This window comes from Polistes fuscatus, unplaced genomic scaffold (genome assembly GCF_010416935.1).
Source record: "Polistes fuscatus isolate 324 unplaced genomic scaffold, CU_Pfus_HIC Scaffold2, whole genome shotgun sequence".
Taxonomy (NCBI): domain Eukaryota; kingdom Metazoa; phylum Arthropoda; class Insecta; order Hymenoptera; family Vespidae; genus Polistes; species Polistes fuscatus.
In genome coordinates this window covers 14,903,934-14,924,040 of record NW_025113096.1, presented here as the reverse complement: position 1 = coordinate 14,924,040, position 20,107 = coordinate 14,903,934, and the positions used below count along the sequence as shown (strand labels likewise).

At 27.8% G+C, this 20,107-nt stretch overlaps 2 protein-coding genes and 1 long non-coding RNA gene across 9 annotated transcripts; 1 reads left to right on the top strand and 2 right to left on the bottom strand.

The window, feature by feature from the left end:
* The first annotated feature begins 57 nt into the window (after positions 1 to 57).
* On the top strand, positions 58 to 9,634 carry LOC122516071 (E3 ubiquitin-protein ligase SMURF1). 4 transcript variants are annotated; one of them, XM_043633620.1, is made up of 13 exons: positions 58 to 384; positions 1,520 to 1,558; positions 1,636 to 1,744; positions 1,827 to 1,960; positions 2,052 to 2,316; positions 2,401 to 2,864; positions 2,951 to 3,200; positions 3,296 to 3,471; positions 3,716 to 3,903; positions 3,992 to 4,389; positions 4,454 to 4,914; positions 4,997 to 5,188; positions 9,335 to 9,634. In XM_043633620.1, the coding sequence occupies exons 1-12, from the start codon at positions 330 to 332 to the stop codon at positions 5,182 to 5,184; spliced, it is 2,727 nt and encodes a 908-aa protein (XP_043489555.1). In that variant the 5' UTR covers positions 58 to 329; the 3' UTR covers positions 5,185 to 5,188; positions 9,335 to 9,634. The 4 variants fall into 4 exon arrangements, with proteins under 4 accessions (XP_043489555.1, XP_043489556.1, XP_043489552.1 ...); XM_043633621.1 differs by lacking the exon at positions 9,335 to 9,634 and adding an exon at positions 5,460 to 7,390 and having other exon boundaries at positions 3,299 to 3,471; XM_043633617.1 differs by lacking the exon at positions 9,335 to 9,634 and adding an exon at positions 5,460 to 7,390.
* On the bottom strand, positions 8,509 to 9,480 carry LOC122516074. Its single transcript, XR_006303484.1, has 2 exons — positions 9,395 to 9,480; positions 8,509 to 8,780 (listed from the first exon to the last, which is right to left on the bottom strand). It is a non-coding gene; the product is annotated as an uncharacterized LOC122516074 (long non-coding RNA).
* A 2,018-nt stretch (positions 9,635 to 11,652) lies between the features above and the next one.
* On the bottom strand, positions 11,653 to 19,654 carry LOC122516072 (eukaryotic peptide chain release factor subunit 1). Of its 4 annotated transcripts, XM_043633623.1 has the most exons (11): positions 19,071 to 19,539; positions 18,415 to 18,590; positions 18,192 to 18,319; positions 17,906 to 18,056; positions 17,607 to 17,797; positions 17,382 to 17,511; positions 17,081 to 17,301; positions 16,825 to 16,972; positions 16,286 to 16,396; positions 13,075 to 13,091; positions 12,128 to 12,288 (listed from the first exon to the last, which is right to left on the bottom strand). In XM_043633623.1, exons 1-9 carry the CDS (start codon positions 19,154 to 19,156, stop codon positions 16,317 to 16,319), a joined length of 1,311 nt encoding a protein of 436 aa, XP_043489558.1. In that variant the 5' UTR covers positions 19,157 to 19,539; the 3' UTR covers positions 12,128 to 12,288; positions 13,075 to 13,091; positions 16,286 to 16,316. The 4 variants fall into 4 exon arrangements, with proteins under 4 accessions (XP_043489560.1, XP_043489557.1, XP_043489558.1 ...); XM_043633625.1 differs by lacking the exons at positions 13,075 to 13,091; positions 16,286 to 16,396 and having other exon boundaries at positions 11,653 to 12,288; positions 19,071 to 19,300; positions 19,449 to 19,654; XM_043633624.1 differs by lacking the exon at positions 13,075 to 13,091.
* Positions 19,655 to 20,107: the final 453 nt, after the last annotated feature.

The following is a 20,107-nucleotide window of genomic DNA, read 5'->3' as shown; positions in this document are numbered from 1 at the left end:
TAAAAACTGTAATGTGATAAAAAAAAAAAGGAAAATTGATGAGATATAAAACAATAATCGTTAAAAAAAAAAATATCGTTAAAATAAACCCGACAATTGAAAATGGCGGTTAAAATCTCGAAGTAACAATTTAGAAGTATAAAAGAAGATGGCGGACCGATATATCGAAGCGGGAGTTAAGTTTAATCGAGAATCGTATTGAGTCGATCTCAGGTCAGTCGATCGTAGATCGTTGTGCGTGTGTGATGTATATTACCGCGTAAGGAACAACTTTATTTACCAATTTAGTGTGCCGATGTGCGGTTAAAAGCGTTAAATGTTTGTGAAAAATGTCGAATCCCGGCGGTAGCAGGAGGAACGGGGCCATGAAGATTCGTTTGACGAGTGAGTGAAATAAAAGATTGTCCGAACTATGATACAATCCATGTCGTGTATCTTGCATAGAGAGGAGAGAAGAAGGAGCGTGAAAGTTGGCCGAACACTCAACTTGCACGCGACTCCGATCCTTCTTCCTTTTTTTTCATGCATCATCCATCCTTCTTTTCCTTCCTTTCTTCCTTCCTTTCTTCCTTCATTACGTTAGTTCGTTCACTTTAACCTTATCCTCGCGCACCTACACCATTTATTATCCTTCTTATTATTCTTATACGCTTTTAATTTCTTCTTACTTTCCATAAAGAAATAATTATTTTATTTCAACTAAACATATCCCGTATTAGAATATGAATACAGTGCATTCGAGAAATGTCAAAATGCTACTACTATGTTGGTTATTTTCTTTAAGAAACGGACCCTTTTTCTCTCCTCCTCTCTCTCTCCACCCCACCTAAGACTTATTTAATACTCCTCTTACTATGATTTTCATTCTTTTGGTTATGGCAACTCCCTGACAGAGGTCAAAACCCCACGGATAGAAGCGCTCCGGGAGGGCTCCTTCCAGAAGGACGTTCGTTTCCTCTCAATCGTTCATTCTTTCTATCTCCTCTCTCGATTTAATTATTTATTCTCTCTCCCCTATCATTGCTCTTCCCTCGATTACGCCTATAGTGTGTAACCGATTAAAACGATCTACAAATTGACCGAATAACATCATCTTTATTACAAATTTTACCCCTTTTTCTAATTATTTCTTTTAAATTTTTTCTAATATCAATTTCGAATATCGTTTAATTATTATTTATCATTTGTATTTTTAATAAGATGATATTTTTTAAATCACAATTGAATGTGATGTAGAGTATATGAAGTATAATATTAGAATGCTTTTTTTCTACTCTGATAAAAGAAAATTCATCAAACATGATATTAAGTGTTGTTTTCCAACAAGGCTTAATTAATCCTTTGAACTTTTAAAATCTTCTTTCTTATCATTCATTTACCATTACTTTTATGTTTCGCTATGAAATAACATTCCATGTACTTTTCAATATGGTAGTAATATACTAAAATATGATTCGTAATGAAAAACTTTAAGAGAATTCGGTCTAACATTTGAATAACGATTTTTTAATATTTTCAGTTTTATGTGCCCGTAATCTTGCTAGAAAAGATTTATTTCGTAAGTACTTATTACACTGCGCATTAACTTTATGGTTTTACCAAAATATTACAATTAAGATAATGATTTGCTTTTAGGCCTGCCTGATCCCTTTGCTAAAATAACCGTTGATGGTTCTGGTCAGTGTCACAGTACAGATACGTGCAAGGCTACTTTAGCTCCAAAATGGAATCAACACTATGATTTGTAAATACTTCTTTATCATAAGTGCAATTACATTTATTTTTCTCATGTGTATATTATATATAAGAAATATATATTTATGTAGATATATTGGGAAAAATGATGGCATTACGATATCAGTGTGGAATCATAGAAAAATCCATAAGAAACAAGGTGGCGGCTTTTTAGGATGTGTGCGTATATTATCAAACACAATACAAAGATTGAAAGATACTGGATGTAAGTCATCAACATTACTTTGATTGTTGCTATGTTAAAATTATTAATTGTAAATAATATTATTAAAAGTAAATACATTATCTACTTTTAGATCAACGTTTAGACCTTTGTAAAGCTCATTCCGAAGATACAGATGTTGTCAAAGGACAAATAGTTGTATCTTTGTTATCTAGAGATGGACATAATGGTGCTGTGAGTAACACGGTTGGCCATAATGCTGTAGTTGACGTTCTTGGTGATTTAAGTTGTCCAACTGACCTACCAGATGGATGGGAAGAAAGGAGAACTCAAAGTGGACGATTATATTATATTAATCATTATACCAGAACAACACAATGGATACGTCCAAATAATCGGTATTGTAGTTATTTTGAATATTGAAAATTAATACCACTTTTATTAGTTACATTTATCATCTAATATTTACTGTTTTTTACTAGGCCTAGTAATGCTATTATACCGACCACTCCAGAACCACCACCATTACCTAATTCAGAGCCTACTTCTCCCAGTGGCAGTGGTAGTCCACCAAATGTGAGAACAGATAGCCCTACTGTTTTACAAAGCACACCAGAATGGAATGGAGAAGGAACATCTAGCAGAACTCCGAGCAGAGATAGTTCAGCTCAAAATACTCCTAGAAATACACCAACGCAACAACAAAATAGGAGTCAACAAAGTCAACAGCATATGAGAAATACTCCCCCATCGTCTGCAATAAGAGATCGACGAACTGTAAGAAGCAACGATGAACAAAATGGAAATCAAAATAGTCGTATAGAGCGTTCTAACAATGGTCAACCACGAAGGCCTAATCGAAGCAACAGAAATAGGAATAATGCAGTGCTCAGTGCTGAAAGAAGAAATGAATCTCTTCAACCTATGGATTTACCCCGAGGATACGGTAAGTTAAATAAATATCTAATTTTAATAATAAATTACTTTATCATATTAGATATACTTAAAAAACACAATATTTATATTGTATAGAAATGAGGAAAACTCAACAAGGACAAGTATATTTTTATCATGTTCCAACTGGAACATCAACGTGGCATGATCCCCGAATACCACGTGATTTACCAGCCAATGAGTTAACAACCGAACTTGGGCCATTACCCAGTGGATGGGAAATGAGACAGACTCAAAGCGGGCGTGTATATTTTGTAGATCATAACAACAGAACAACACAGTTTACAGATCCTCGGCTCTCTAGCCAAATCATAAGTAATCTATTGAAGTAAGTTTATATATTTATTAATATTCTTAAAAATGAACAGTCGCATAAATAAACTATATGAATTAACGAAATTTAATGTTTTAATTAATTATCAGTAGGAGGCAGAACAACAGCACAAATAATCAAGTTTCTGGAAATCCTAATAATTCACCTGCAGCGACTAATGAATCTGTAGCAGTAGATACTTCTGTATCATCTATACCACCTCAAATTTCCACTAATCAACAAAGGCCAAGAATTGAAAATGGAAGCAATAATAATTCACCGACATGTAAGTTTAAATGATAAAATAATTATTTAATTCATTTTATTTATTAATACGTTGAGCGCCACGCGAATTTTTAAGGAAATTCCAGTCAGGCCACGCGCATTACTTACTATTGAAAATAATAGTTGAATGTCAATCACCGGCGACTGACATTCAACTATTATTCAACTATTATTTTCAATAGTAAGTAATGCGATTTCCTTAAAAATTCGCGTGGCGCTCAACGTGTTAAATATATTTTATATAGTGGAAACCTCAACACCGCCAACGCAAACTGTATCAGATTTGCCAAAAGAACTTATGGAGAGTGAACTTCTTCCAAAATATAAGCGGGATTTAGTAGCTAAATTAAAATGTCTAAGAGCAGAATTAAATGCACTTCAACCACAAAGTGGACACTGTAGATTGGAAGTATCAAGAAATGAAATATTTGAAGTAAATACAATATTATCTTCTCGATATGAAATATTTACAATATTTAATTTTAATTGCATTTGTATAAGATTACTTCTATCTCTTTTAGGAATCTTACAGGCTGATTATGAAAATGCGTCCAAAAGATATGCGTAAAAGGCTTATGGTTAAATTTAGAGGAGAAGAAGGTCTCGATTATGGTGGGGTAGCACGAGAATGGCTTTATTTATTATCACATGAAATGTTAAACCCTCAATATGGACTGTTTCAATATTCAAGAGATGACAATTACACATTACAAATAAATCCAGATTCAGGGATAAATCCAGAACATTTATCATATTTTCATTTTGCTGGCAGAATCATAGGAATAGCAGTTTTTCATGGGCATCATATAGATGGTGGTTTCACCACCCCATTCTATAAGATGCTACTCAATAAAGCAATTACTCTTAGTGATATAGAAGGTGTTGATCCTGAATTGCACAGAAGTCTTACATGGATGTTGTAAGTAAATAATTGCATTATCTTTCAAAAAAATATTCTAACGTTTCTTTTTTTATGTTAACAGAGAAAATAGCATAGATGGTGTTTTGGATGCCACATTTTCTGTCGAACACAGTAGTTTCGGGGTCTTGAAAAATCACGAATTAAAACCTGGTGGAAAAGATATACAAGTAACAGAAGAAAACAAAAGGGAATATGTCCGGTTATATGTTAATTATCGATTTATGCGTGGAATCGAACAACAATTTTTAGCATTACAAAAAGGTTTTCATGAGTTGATTCCCCCGTCATTATTAAGACCATTCGACGAACGTGAATTAGAATTAGTTATTGGAGGTTTAGGTACTATCGACATAAATGATTGGAAAATGCATACAAGATTAAAGCATTGTACACCCGATACACCTGTAGTCAAATGGTTCTGGCAAATAGTTGAATCGTATGGAGAAGAAATGAGAGCAAGATTGCTTCAATTTGTTACTGGTAGCTCGAGAGTTCCATTACAAGGATTCAAAGCTTTACAAGGTAATGCTTAATGATATGTTACGGGAAGAAAACAAAAACAATAACGCATTATTACAATGAACTGCTTATTTCTGTTCTAAAGGCTCAACAGGAGCTTCAGGTCCACGTCTTTTCACAATTCATGCTGTAGATGCACCTAGTGAAAATTTGCCAAAAGCACATACTTGTTTTAACAGGATAGATATTCCACAAAGTTATCCGTGTTATCAGAAAATGTTGGATAAACTTACACAAGCTGTTGAAGAGACTTGTGGATTTGCTGTTGAATAATAAGGTATGTGTATTCGTTACACCTCCAAATCATCAAAAAATTTTCGAGTATAAATAAGAAACCTTTTTCTTTTTCTTTTACTTTTTCTTTTCCTTTTCCTTTTCCTTTTCCTTTTCCTTTTTCTTTTTCTTTTTCTTTTATTCTATATTATATTTAAATAAAAATAAAAATTTATATTAATAGAAAAGATTCGACAAAAAGAAATACAATGCAATGATATTAATGGAAAAAAAACAAAAAACATTTTTAAATATATATTTTTAATATTTCACAGGATTGATTATAAGTTTGCAGATTTCTTATACTGACAGAATTATCTCCAACATACCCCATCACTGCCCAATACATACATATATTTGTGTCTAAGGCTTTGTTTTCATTATAAATGCACAAATAAGATGATGTTGGAGTATTCCTGACACTTTTTTTATTACAAACATGGACTGAAATTACAATACTTTTTATTTAAAAAAAAATTGATTAGACATAACAATAACTTCATGCATGTAGTAGTATGTAACTGTCTTTAAAAGTTTCTGATATACTTAATTAGATAAGTATAAATGAAACTATAATAGAATATGCAGGTGTCAATTAATCCCTATAATCATATATTTTTGGAATAGCACAAAATTAAAAATGTATAGTCAGATAAATAATAGTTATTGTAAAAAAAATTGTTCTAATGAATATAATTAATATAATATTAGATATAGTAACAGTGATGGGAAACTAGTATTTGAATTGTATTATTTATAGTGGTCCATGGTGTCTATGGGAAATATGAATAGAATTTGTATATATGTATCAGTATAATTATGAGGGCAGTTATGAAGTATTTCTGTCATACATAATTACCAGCAGAGAAAAACATTTTAGTTTAATAATAACCTGAAAAAATGAAATATATATGACAATGTACTTTGCAAATGCATTCAAAATTTTAGTATAAAAATTATAAATTTAAAGTTTAAAAGTATGTTTTCGTATCAAAATTCTGAAGTATAAAATAATATTTTTATTAATAATCATAAGTATACATAAAATAGGTAATTCATTTTTTAAACCAAGATATTTTCTCTCTGAATATTTCTGCAATATAACACTTATGTTGAAAAATTGCATAATGCAATTGATAAGAGTTGTTATTGCTGTGCAAATATTATTATTATTATTATTATTATTATTATTATTATTGCTTGTTCAAAGGTGGTTAGTACCAAACGATATAACAGGTTGTACATAATTTAGTAAAGCTTAATATAAAAATGATATAATAGCGCATAATGTCTTAATCAGATAGCTGATAAGACATAAAATTCGTTTATTCTAGCATACATTGTGTACACTAGCTTTAATTTAAAATTTAACATTTAAGAAAATAGTAAATTCATAGAAACATCAAACATGTGCATCTACTATTATGTGCTTGTATTGACTCTTTTGCTTGTAATCGCACACATGCCTGTATCTTATATTGAGACAATGGGGTAGGATATTATAGAGTAACCTTTTATTTATCATGCAAACCCTTCGTCTAAGTCCTAATATTCAACTCAAATATTGTAAAGATATTTAGTATCCAATAGCACTAATAATCATTTTGTATTATTATATTATTATGTTCTAATATTATGTGCACATAACTGTGATCAAACATATCATAAAATGAGATTGAGTAATGAATGGATTATTTAAAAAAAAAAAAAAAAGAAGAAGAAGAAAAGAAAGAAAGATATTTTACCATATTTTATCATGGAAAATTGGCTGATTGATTTCGTTTTTATAAGTTTTTTTGATATAAATATTTCGCTAATTTTATTCGAAAATGAAACGAAGGCATATATGTTTCATTGAAATTAAAATAAATTATTGTATGTTATTGACATTTCTGCAATAGAAAATATCCAATGTTCATATTTAAGTTTTAGCTAAGTTTACAAAGTATTGTTAACATTCCAAAAATTACTGCCTTTGTATTGTACTTGCATACAAGTAATAATGGGCGTGGAATGCTAGTAACACTTTATAAGATTGGCTAAGAGACATGATCAGAAATTAATATTTGCCAATTTGATTATTGTGAAAATGTAGTTATTGTTATTCGCATTGACGTTTTATATAAGGATAGTCACAAAGTTTTATATTTCGAATTTTGGTATTTATTCTAACAAAAGAATAAGTTAATGTTGCAATTCGTAGTAAGCAAAATTATAAATAAAGAAATTATTTTTAAATTAACATAATACATTTAAAAGAAACAAAATTGTATAATTCGTTGCAAAAATTGATTTTTTGCAACTTTCAAATTGATATAGTATTATTCATAATTAGATATAAAATATGACTAAAGCAGTAAACGGACGACAGAAGGATATTAAAGAAATATAATCATATTTATGCATTGTTGCACATAATGATTTTTTTTTTCTTTCGAAAGAAAAGGGTACTAAATTTTTAGTTATATGCTCTGCTTACTATTAAAATTGTATTTTTTTCTTATATGTGATAATGAGAGAATTTTATATGAAACAAATTTTTTTTTTTTTAATTTAGATGAGAAGTAGGCCTTAATAGTGCCTTGCATATAGTTACTGCTTATGAGAATTCTATAATGTCAATATATTTTTACGAAAAGGAAGTGATGCATTTGACCTTCAAATTCAAATATGAATTTCATTGAATATAATGCTTGATTTATAACATATCAAAAGATCTCTTTATAAATATTATATAAATGCAGAGTTTATTATATGATTTTCTAATTAATATAATATATACATATTATTAACGAAATAAAGATACAAATAGTTAAAGAAGTATTTTAAAAAAGAGATATGTATAACGCAACAAAAAAAATTAAATTTCGATTGCTGTTATGTCAAAATGTACAATACCAGAATCACACATACACATATATATATATACATGAAAATATTTTGAAATATTTTTAAAAATAATCTCTTAGACAAAAGAAAAATATTTAGATAAATTTACTTACATGATTTTACGAAATCTCGGCAAGCAAATAGTAAACTGGTATCGTTCGCGTAAAAAAAAATATATATATATTACACGATTGTTAAATGCTTTTAGAAAAATGAAAATGATAGTTTTATGAACTTAATAAACATCATGTTTCGAACAAAGTTTAAGGCGTTTAACAAAATCCAGAAAATAAGACAATATTTTTAAGAAAGATACAGTATATGACATATTGATAAAAATTATTTTATCTAATACTTGTTGTTAGCTTTAACTTCCTAAATAAAAAAGAAAAAAGAATGCAACAAAATAATAATTGAAATCTATCCTTAAATATGTAAATGCAGTAAATACATGTATTATCGATATTTTTAAATACAATAACGAACATTTTTCATCTAGAATAATACAAATCACGAATTATCAATTGCGCTATCATAGTTTCTATTATCAATCCTATGTAATGATTTATTTATTACATATTTCATTCTCAATAGTTCTCAAATATACACGCTTTCTTATTTCCAACAATGTTCGTTTACGATAGCTGAGTCAATCCGTAAAATTCATGTGGTATCAATTGTCATTTCTTAGTCCGTCAATGGTTCGACTAAAAAGAAGAATGGTTAAAAGGCCAATTGTATTAGAGAGAGAATATATAGTACTGTTAATAAATTAAGAATCGTTTAACATGAAAAACGATTTCATATTAGAGTATATCAAACTCTCAATCCATCGATCTGCCGCTGTTCATTGATATAGTATATATATTAATGAAACAGTAACATATTGTTATTAAACGATTATATCTCTTACTATCATTGCTAATATTGGCGTTGTTACTAGTATCATTCTTATGTATAACGTTCGACGGACAACTGTAAATACATCTTTTCCTTTTGTATTTTGGATGAAATGTATATTTTAATAAAATGTCCAAAGGTACGAATTCTCTTAACGCATAGTTTTTATTTCAATACTGCGTTTTTTCTATTAAAAAGAAAAAATTTATAATTTTCTAATAGTAAAGTAATTTTTGAAATACTCTGTATATTTTATCTACATCTTGATGTAATCAATTCTTAGGAGTATAAATAATAAATAATAAGTTTAAAAAAGTTAAAATCATTGTAAGGTACTTGTTAGTTGATTACTTATTTACAGATGGAAATTACGAGTTGTTAATGGCACAAAAAATAAGAAACATTTCAAGATTTAACTTACCTTTAAAAATGAAAACAGCTCAGTGGAACACAAGACTTTGGCCGTGGTTGACATCGAAATTTTACTAAAACAATAATTCACTTGTTTAAACAAATAATATATATATATAAAAATGTATGAATAATATTATATATTTATTTGAACTCGAGGAATGTATGATATTGTGAGCATCCGTACATAGCAACATTGTACCTACATAATGTGCAAACTTTGATATTAGAATTATTTGTACATTTAAAATCGTTCTTTTGTAATTGTTTATATATATATACATATTCAATTTACAGTATTATTCGTGGCACACCTAAATCATTTCACACAAACATTTTTCTTTTTGTTTAAATCAAATATATTTATTAATCACAGTAATATAACGTTAATGAAGATACTATATTGTAGTATCATTTGAAGATCACGTGGTTACTGCAGGTTTAATTAATAGCCAATCGAGTATCAGCTGCCATGCACTGTCAAAATATTGCGCGGCAATATTTTCCATTTAAATCCTTAAATGAATACTTTCCCTCATTTATTGCATATTATCAAACGAACATATTTCCTTTAAGAATTTGATGTTTAATTTTATCACTTGGGACATTACCCAATGGTGAATTGTTTGAATGAATATATAAAAGTATATGCTCCTTGACTCCTCGTGATAGGCTATAATTCGTACATATTAGTACGAAAAAGCTTCTCTGCATAAATATAATGTTGTATACAAAATTAAAAATTAAGTCTATTGGTCTTTCTGTTTTATTTTTTTTGTTTTCTTCATGAATATTATGAACGTTTATATCGAACGGAAATTTATTATCGAATAAAAGATAATAAATCATGAGATGATTGAGATATTACAATTGTGTTCATTCGTTTTAAATGTTAATTGGTCGTTGATCGAGTAAGATATACATTTGTAATATTAAAATAGTTTGAAAATAATCTATGAACTTCTAAATGTATTTTTATGAGCTAATAGTAATGTAAACAATGAACAGTTCCAAATTAAACTTATTTTTATAATAGATATTGTGCTCGGCGATACCTTATTGCGTCATTTTCTATTCGGCAGTGTAAATATCCATTCTCATCGAAATGATTCAAATGTTTATGAATTTTATGGCTATAAATTTTTACTAATTCTCTTCCGAATTGAATTATGCCTAATTAAAAAACTTCACATATATATATATGTGTGTGTGTGTGTGTGTGTGTGTATGTATATTTTGCAATTTAATATTCTCTCTACAATAATTCAATAGTGATCCAAATTGTACGTATATTTAAAATCATACTTTCTGAAATTCTTTATACCAACAAATAATTCACGACATTTAAAAATGTTGAAGACAAAATTAATATGAACATTTTCTTTAAAACAAAATAAGCATAATATTATTAAGACACCTACAACACAAAGTATTTGTTGTTCAAAAATATATTTGAAAATTATTAATTATATTTATCCAAGATACATTGAATCACGGCCTCTTTAAAATCTCTGATATTATATAGTCTATTAATTGAAACATTCAAAAATTTCTTTCATTTAAATTTAAAAAAAAAAGACTAAATATATATCATTTCCTTTTTTTTTTTAAATCTATTAAAAATTCGTTGTACACGACAGCAAATCATATTTTTATTAATCTTGCTCATCGTAATAATAGTACTTTAGGATGTATGCCTTGCACAGAATAATTGTAATGCAAATGAAATATATGAACAGAGTCATCATTTATCGAAAATTTCACAGCATTAAAAAAAAAATATTCATTATAATATTTTTTCTTCTTTTTTTTTTTTTTTTTTTTTTATATATAAAGGATACATTGCCAACATCGCACATTGCATTCTCTTCACATTTATACATTTACAGTACTGTTTATTACAAAGGCATTGTACAAATAAGCAAGAGAAATTAAAAATTTAATTATAATATTTGTAATATCTTTAGTAACTGTTATTCTTACCATCGAGGCGTACCTCTTCAACAATTAAGAGATTAGATTGATACGCTTATAAAGCATTTGTTATGTACAGTCTTGGGTGTACAAAATCTAATAATCGCGAGCCAGCAATAAAGCAATATCAATTTTTAAGAAACTGTTCTTACATTTGTATGTGTATCACTCATTAAGACGGAAAGATTTTGTTTCTCCTAAGGCAACTGTGCCATTAAAAATTTATGTATATGTACAGAGCTTTTTATTATTCATATGAATTTTGCAATTGGTATAGAATGCACGATACGCACATTTAAGTTTATGACAATCAGTTTATTACAGCTCAGCTATGATCGTATGTGAACAAAAATTATGCTAGAACTGTACTTATGAACATCTGATAACCATTTTTTTTTCTTTTAATAGCACGATGACAAGATGATAAACATCGATGTGATAGAAAATGATATATCTCAAATCATATGCTGTAACAATTCTACATGGTACCATTGTTTGAGCAAGTAATTAAATAAATCCATGTGAATAATCAAAGAACATAGTAGGTAATGTGTGGAGTAGGCAGATATCAAGCTGGCTTAATTAAGTGTCACAGTCTTCGAGTTGCCTTTGTTGTTTTTAACAGGTATGAACTGTTACCAACGCACCATTTTGCCGCACTGTCCCTGTGTAAATTGCTAGCTGCTTGATGTTCACAATAATTTCCTGATGATACCCTATGTACCACATCAAATAATTATTTTGCAACGTGCATCTTTGCATACTTTTCTTGAAATATAATGCAAAGAGGAACGTAACATTTTCCATTTCAAAGCTAAGAGGATTGTGTTTTTGTCAAATCAGGGATTTAATAGTCATCCAGATCGAAACTATCAATTTCAATATCTTCCAGCTGCATACTTTGGAAGTCCACTTTGTAACGTAGAATACCTGCAAAACAACATATGAATGCTAATCATTAAATAAATAATACATTGAATATTAGTGCATATATAAATATCTGTTAAAAATAAAAAATTATTATTATTTTAACTCAAATATATGTTAGTAATAACAGTGCTTTTGTGTGTGTGTGTAAGTTCTTTTTATGATATTATACTAACTCTATTTGATATCAAAGAAATATTAAAATTAGAAAAACACTGTTTCTTTTAACGACAATAATAATTTAAGACCACTAACATAAAAAGAAAACAAAATTATATATATATATAAAATTTATCTACTTATTTTTATGATATGTAAAATAAATATTTTTAAAAGTTAAAATTGAATGCATGAATAATAATTATATAGATTAACATTATATATATATATAAAGTTTTACTTTATGTGAATGTTATACATAGTGTAATGGATTGTTTTGGTTTAATAATAAATATTATTCGATTGGATAATATAAAATTTACATTGTAAATTAGCATTAAGTAACTATTGCTCCATTGCTTCTAATAGCTGCTAAAAGGGATTTCTACAATAAGTTAATTATTTTTATATTTATAAAAAATTAAAATATCTGGCTACTTCATGATCTATAATACTTTTACATTGTAGTAATACAAAACATTCCCTGCATACAATGTATAACATTCTAAAATATTAGAAAAATAAATATTCTAAAATATCGGAAAACCAAACATTCTAAAATATTAAAAAAATAAAGAATTATTTTACTTTTTTCTTGTTACTAGTCTTAATAAAAAGCAAGTACTGTACCTTTCCCAGTATGCGAGCTAACAGAAACAAGACTTTAATTAGTACTTCTCAAAGAGAGGAGCTCTGTTAAGCATTGTGAGAATGTTACAATTATTTATAATTTATATCCATTGCCAAAGTATTAACATGAATATAAGTTTATGTTAAATGAATATTATTAAAGTAAACATGACATCAAAAATCATAATATTAGTTTAATATAAATAATTTCAATAATATAAAAAAAAAAAAATTATATTTTTCCTATAGTTTCACACGTTTGTTAAAAAAATGCCATAACTAATACTTTATCAATTCAAGCAATTTGAACGCAATAAATTAAAAAAATAAATAAAAACCATTAAAATCTATTAGATAAACTATAACACTGTTATTGTTACTTTAGCAATGGATTTATAATCTATAATTGTTTATAGCGTAGCATGCAACAAGCGATACTTAATAATTTTCATTTATGCATTTTACTTAATAATCAATTTATTGTGTATATTCGTATATCTTACTATTTGTGAAAGGAATGCCAGAATATAATGTATGTTTATATAAATAAAATAAATGCAATCAAAATTAAACTTAAATATAATTTAGAAAATATATATAATTTGAAATTTCCAAATATAATACTAAGTATAAAGCTAACATTTTGATATATTAAGTGTCAAATAGTAATTATAGCAACATAGTGCAAAAGCAACATTGTTTAAACGAAATAATATAAAAACAAATATTCACACATTTTTTTAAAGGAATATGTAGAAATATAAAACAAGAAAGTGTATAAAATAATAAAATTTGTTTAAGTTTTGAGTGTGCTTTAAATAGAATCTATCTAAAATTTGCCACTGGTTTACTAATAATGCAACTTCTCATTTATAAAAATAAGAGTTAAATAAAAAATAAGAACTTGTTTTATTTTGTTATAGTTATGGTGATTGCTAAAAAGACTTAGAATGTAAAATAGATTTGAACAACATTCTTGAATATAGGATAATATTAACAAAGAAGCTTCATATCTCAACCAGAATATATATAAAACCTTTATTTATTTAAAACAAGTGACTTACACACTGTTGTGATAGTCACTGGCGTTTTTTTATAAAAATGCCAAGGATGCATTTTAAATCTAGACTATATTGTAAGAAAATCAGTAATTAATAATTATTAGTACAATTACAATTGTTGTTCCCCTAAGGGTAACAAAGATAATAATTATTAGTAAAGTTCTTAATATACTCATTATTCATGTGAGTCAACGAATTTTCATTTGAATAATCAGACTTTAGTTAGAATAGCTTTTTTATGAATTCATACCGCGTCATTAAAACAGGCTTTCTTTAGTATAGTAAAAATGTAAACAAGCATTAAAATGGCTTTACACTTTGTGTATCTTACAGATTAAGAAATTGCAACGATTATAAGATTATAACTACTATATAAATTATTTGAGAATTATTTGAGAATTATTATACTATAGCATAAATATTAATCTACCAATTTTGATAGATCTAATCTCAGATTTCCTTAAATTCTTTACTATTGACTTCTTATTATAATAAAAGCCAATATCTAGATTGTAACTTCGTGATATCGCAGACATTCTTTGTTTGTACTGTAAAGATGCATTAAATTCTTTCTTTATAAATCCATTCAAAAAATATATCTATGCAGTGCAATTGTTATATATTAGAAATTAAAACTACGTTCAGTTTAAAACGATTTTTTTCTTGTGCGGCCACACAACAAAAAGACTTTTCATTTATAGTCTATAGAAATAATACTATTTGTATATTCTTTATCTAACAAATACATATGTTTGTAATAGTGAAATAATTTTACTAAATTTGCAATCACCGTTTAATATCATCTAGTTCATATAGCTTTAACTTTGTGGTGTATACTTACATACATAAATATTTAATATGATAAAAATGAATTAGAATTAATAGAATCTTATCAATTTGGAAACCATTACATCTTTTCTACAACAAGAGTTTAATTACTCTGAATAAACATGCACATTCATCTAAAAAATAGTTGTTTTTTTTTTAAATAATATTGACGAATCTGTTTCCTCGTGTATAATTCTTTCTACATGTGCAAACATAGAAAAATTAAACATTTTAAAACCTCTTTGTGGTCATTTGATAATATGTAAATAAATAATGCATTTATTAAACAATATTCCTACATGTTATACGTTGACCTACTTTATTATAATTATTTGTAAATATAATATTAATATAAACAAATAGAACTTTTGAACTATATAAAACAAATACGAATCACTAACAAATATACACTTCCATGTTGGAAAAACAGTCTTCTAATACACATTAATAAAACATCTAAATCTTTTTCATTACTCAAGTTCTCATCAAAAAGTGAATGAGAATACCAAAAATGAATAAGAATAAATGAAAAAACTGTACCATACTACGTGTTTAATTCTTTGTTATTATTTAATGTGATACAAATGTAATGGTCTAAATTCAGAATGTTTTGTAAAAGATTATATTAGCCCCTATTTTACATTTCTATTCACCTTGTTAATTAAGGAAAACCATTAGGCAAAAAAGCATCTTTAAAATTCAGTAACATCTCTGAATGCAAATTTTTATCTCTGAATTTTGTGTGTTTAATAATTTCACTATCCACATTCAAAATCATTGCAAGAGACATCTATGTACTACTTTTGTACAGAAGAATCAAAACTAAACTATTTAGTGAGAAACTCAATCAAAATAATTGTAAACATTCTGGACAAATTTACTATATAAAAATTAGGGGCATGCAATATGAATGTCGTATTTTCCTAGTTGTTATATGTACAAAGTTATAATACACAGAAATGCACATATATTTTAATTTTTATCTAATATGATTATTATAACAATAATTAAAGTCAATTAATCTTTGTTAACATCAATATTAAAGTTATCAAGAAAGAATAATTTAGATAAATCTTTTTAAATACTACAATGCCAATAAAAATGACTTTTGTATTAACAATAATTATAATAAGATGACAAATACTAAGAAATAGGTACTAACCCCTCAATTTTTAAGTATATAATATAAAAAAAACATATAAATTTTTTTAAATATGCATCTGATTAATATTAACATTTTGATAAATTTGTCCAGTTTTCTAAATAATAATCTATAATACACAAAGTGTACATGAATGCACTCAAGACAGAGAAACAGCTACCTGGTTGACTTTGAATATCTCATGGATGAAATTAGTAATCATCGAGGTCAACATCATCAAGAGGCTCATCGGCCTGCAGTGACTGGAAGTCAACTTTGTAGCGGAGGATTCCTATATACGAACATATACTCTATAATTAACATTAATGCACCTCATTTCATTACCTTGTCATTTCTTTAAAATTTTTGTTGACAGTAATATTAAAACACATCTTTTGTAAAAATTATGTTAACTTTTTAAAAAGAACATTTAAATGTTTAATACCATTTGTTAATAAATTCTAATTAATTAATACACCTTATCCAATAATGTTAATAATAATAGTGTTTAAAAAAACTATTAACACATTCAAAACAAAAATTAGTTATCATTTGTTTATATGTACACACAACTATTTTTTTATATTTATGTTAAAAAATAAGATATGAAGCCACGAATATTAGTAATACAAATAATTTTCCACAATTTATATAAATACATAAATTGCTTTGAAAAATAAAGATTAACAAATTTATTATATGTACAAAAAAAAAACTTACCTCCAATTCCACCAAACCCTCTGACAAATTGTGATCCTTCCTGCGACTTGTCTGTAATAATTTCCAAGGTGGCACCAAAACTTTTATAGTTATTCGCAAGCCATTCAAGAAGTGGTTGACACTCCACCAATTCAAGTTCTACTCCGCTCTACAAATTACATATTTAATCGTTATATTTTTTTAATTCTATATAAGCATATTTATAAATTTAATTTTAATTTCATTAATAATTAAACGCAAAGGACTTTAACTATACCTCTTTATCAGTAAAATGAGTTTTGTCTTTCTCCTGTTCGGGAGTCAAATGCAATACTTTCTCTTCTGCATTTGTATGATTTTTTAAAACATATCGTTGAATATCTAAATTCTCCCAACAGATTAACGTTTCTACACTACCTAACTCCAAAGCTCTTAATGTATCTTCTACACCAAAACAATATTTTCCAGTATCTTGAGAAATTTCATCAAAATAACGACCTAATAACAAAAATTAAAAGATCGTAATAAGTAACATATAATACATTACAAGAGGGAAAAATAAATGATTATAATCTTACCAATAAGTTTCTTTTCTTGAATGAATTTTACATTTTGCAAAGATTCTGCCGCTAATTCAATAGCCTGATTAAAACCATTCTCTCCTCCGTAAGACACATCAACTAATTTTATAACTTTCGCTTGTAATCTCTGAAATAATAAAATAATAACAAGACTAAGAGGTTTGCTTTATATTTTTTTTACAAATGCGTTTTGTTTAAATGATTCTTCAAATATAAACCTACAGGATCAAACATATCTGACTGACTAAGTTCAGTTTTAAAGTCGGCACTTCCTGCTAATATCAACCCAGCAATATTAGGCTTATCATTAGTAATGTAAAGTTGTGTAGCTACTTCAGCAACTTTTCTGACATAATTATGTCTTTTTTCCATACGTAACCGAGCAAAGCGGAGAGCTGACTGACCTCCTCTACCTAAAATCAAATTTACAATAACATTCATTTGAGAGTGAGCTTATTAGCATAAATTTATTCATTTTTAATTTATTGCATATTTTAGAAAAAAAATCTTTAAAAACTTACCATGTTTCTTCGGTAGATCAACAGTAAATTTATGTAAAACTTCACGCGTATTTCCTTGTAAAGTACCAAATAATGCGCCATTACCATCCATGACAATAAAGCCAAATTTATTGTCATCGGCTAACAATGCAGTAAGGGCTTCTGTGTGGAACTAAAAATAATTAAAACTTAAGTATTTTATAGTATTACAAAAATATAACTTATTCAAATATATAAGATTGAATATAAATTTAATAATCTAAACTTGGCACTTATTATGCAACTGTAAAAATAGTACTGTATATACCTTGTTATCACAAAGATACAAAGAAGTATTAATAGGTTTGAATGGCTCAAAATCAATGTTAACTTTCTTCTCCTTGCCTTCTTCGGTGACAATAGTACCACAGTATATTACCAGGCCATTCGGAGGCACTAAAATAGATAATTATTCAAAAAATATCAAAAATAATATTAATGTTACACGCTCTATATTTCTAATTTGTATATATTATTAAAGATATTATTACCTTTGGTATATAATTTTAACCTATGTTGTACAGATGTAATTGCACCCAACACCGATAATCTATTTACACGGGACTTAATATTAGACGCAGTTCCAAATTCATCGGCTAACATCTTGCTTACTCTTGATATTTGGTCTTTAGGGGGTATAATTAATGATATCATGCTGGTACCATTCCTAAAAAAATACTTGTTATTTAATTATATCATAAATAATTAAAGAATGATAGTAACTTTAGTAATTAATTCTATTATTACCATAAATTAAAAAACAATACAAATAATTCAAAAGAAAACTAACAAAAAAAATAATAAATTACAAATTTTAATAAGAAAGAAATCAAACAGTATGTTTGCTTTAGGACAGATTTTGTTTAATGCATTATTAATCTTTGATATAACGGTGCTTCAAGAACCACCATTAAAAAAATATATGCAAGAACATTAAACAATAATTTATTAAGCTCCTAATATCATAGAAAATATATTTCCACTTAAAAAATCATTAGACTAATAAACATAATGTATTGCAACATTTAATCAAATTCATTCTATATATATATGTATATATCACGTTTTACTTAAACCATATGTCAGAATATTAAATAAAATAGCCGAAGGCATCTAAAAGAAAAAATATTACTGCCGACCTACTTACCCTCTAGCCATTTCAAGACTCTTTATAAGTTTCTTTATTTTCCAAATCTCGACATTGCGGTCGGCAGAAGTTTCTTCGTTGGACATTGCTGTGCGTAGAGTCGCGTGGTCGCGGCTTCTGAGATTTTCGTCTGAATTAATACGTGTCGATAGATTTATCGAAGGAAGTTTAGTTGGAAAGATTAAAGTGGCCCCGCGTCCTCGCGAAAACCGGGCATCACAGGTTCGCTTCTGAAACGTATGGCCAATTCATTTACCGACGTTTCTGCTTTGATCCAGTTCATACCAGATTATGTCAGAGAACGTGCTCAACATAACGTGTACACGCTGTACTTTGAATAAGTCTTAAGTCGAAATATACACCGCACGATAGACTCACTTTATATGTATGTTCCTTTCTATGATCGTCTAGCCACGTGCGAATCCTCTTTTTAACGTCTATACCTGCTCCACGGCAAATACCACACGACGATAAATTTCGAAATGCACACGACGGCCATGCGACACCGCAACGGAACGTCAGTAGTTGGTTTCTCTTTCCTTCCAACAACTTTCTTTCTTTCTTCCACTTCTTCCTCTCGTCGCACTATGTAAACCTTTATCTCTCTAATAGCAGGACTCGTGGATACTTTTCAGACCCCCCAAATTTCCTTAGTCTCGCTAATAAATGAACATTTGATCTGAAAAAACGCGTTAATGAACTCGGATCAAATTAAAATAGGGCCCAAAAACATCAGTACTTCATTAGTCGTATGTACTGCACGTTACAAAATCGGAAGCAAAGACTAGAAAATACATGCGCGAACGATGTTCCAAGGCTTTCGTTGCACATACGAACGCAGCTAGAATTTTTAGGTGTTCTAAAACTCAATCAAATGAACGCTTTAAACAAGTTTGAATTGACCAATAGCATGGCCATATAAATTTAGAATATGATTTTCACCAATCGCAAGACGTCTTTTCATAAAGTTAGACCTTCAATACTTGACACGTTGACCAATCATAAATACAAATAAACCATTGGTCAGTATCCAACTA

Excerpts from the sequence above, each read along its gene's own strand:
- LOC122516071 (XM_043633620.1), top strand. The coding sequence starts at position 330 with ATGTCGAATCCCGGCGGTAGCAGGAGGAACGGGGCCATGAAGATTCGT. Across the intron at positions 385-1,519 it reads CATGAAGATTCGTTTGACGA|TTTTATGTGCCCGTAATCTT; the intron begins GTGAGTGAAATA and ends TAATATTTTCAG. Across the intron at positions 1,961-2,051 it reads AAGATTGAAAGATACTGGAT|ATCAACGTTTAGACCTTTGT; the intron begins GTAAGTCATCAA and ends ATCTACTTTTAG.
- LOC122516072 (XM_043633625.1), bottom strand. The coding sequence starts at position 19,156 with ATGTCCAACGAAGAAACTTCTGCCGACCGCAATGTCGAGATTTGGAAA. Across the intron at positions 18,057-18,191 it reads TGTATCTTTGTGATAACAAG|TTCCACACAGAAGCCCTTAC; the intron begins GTATATACAGTA and ends AATTATTTTTAG. Across the intron at positions 12,289-16,824 it reads AGGGTTTGGTGGAATTGGAG|GTATTCTACGTTACAAAGTG; the intron begins GTAAGTTTTTTT and ends GTTGTTTTGCAG.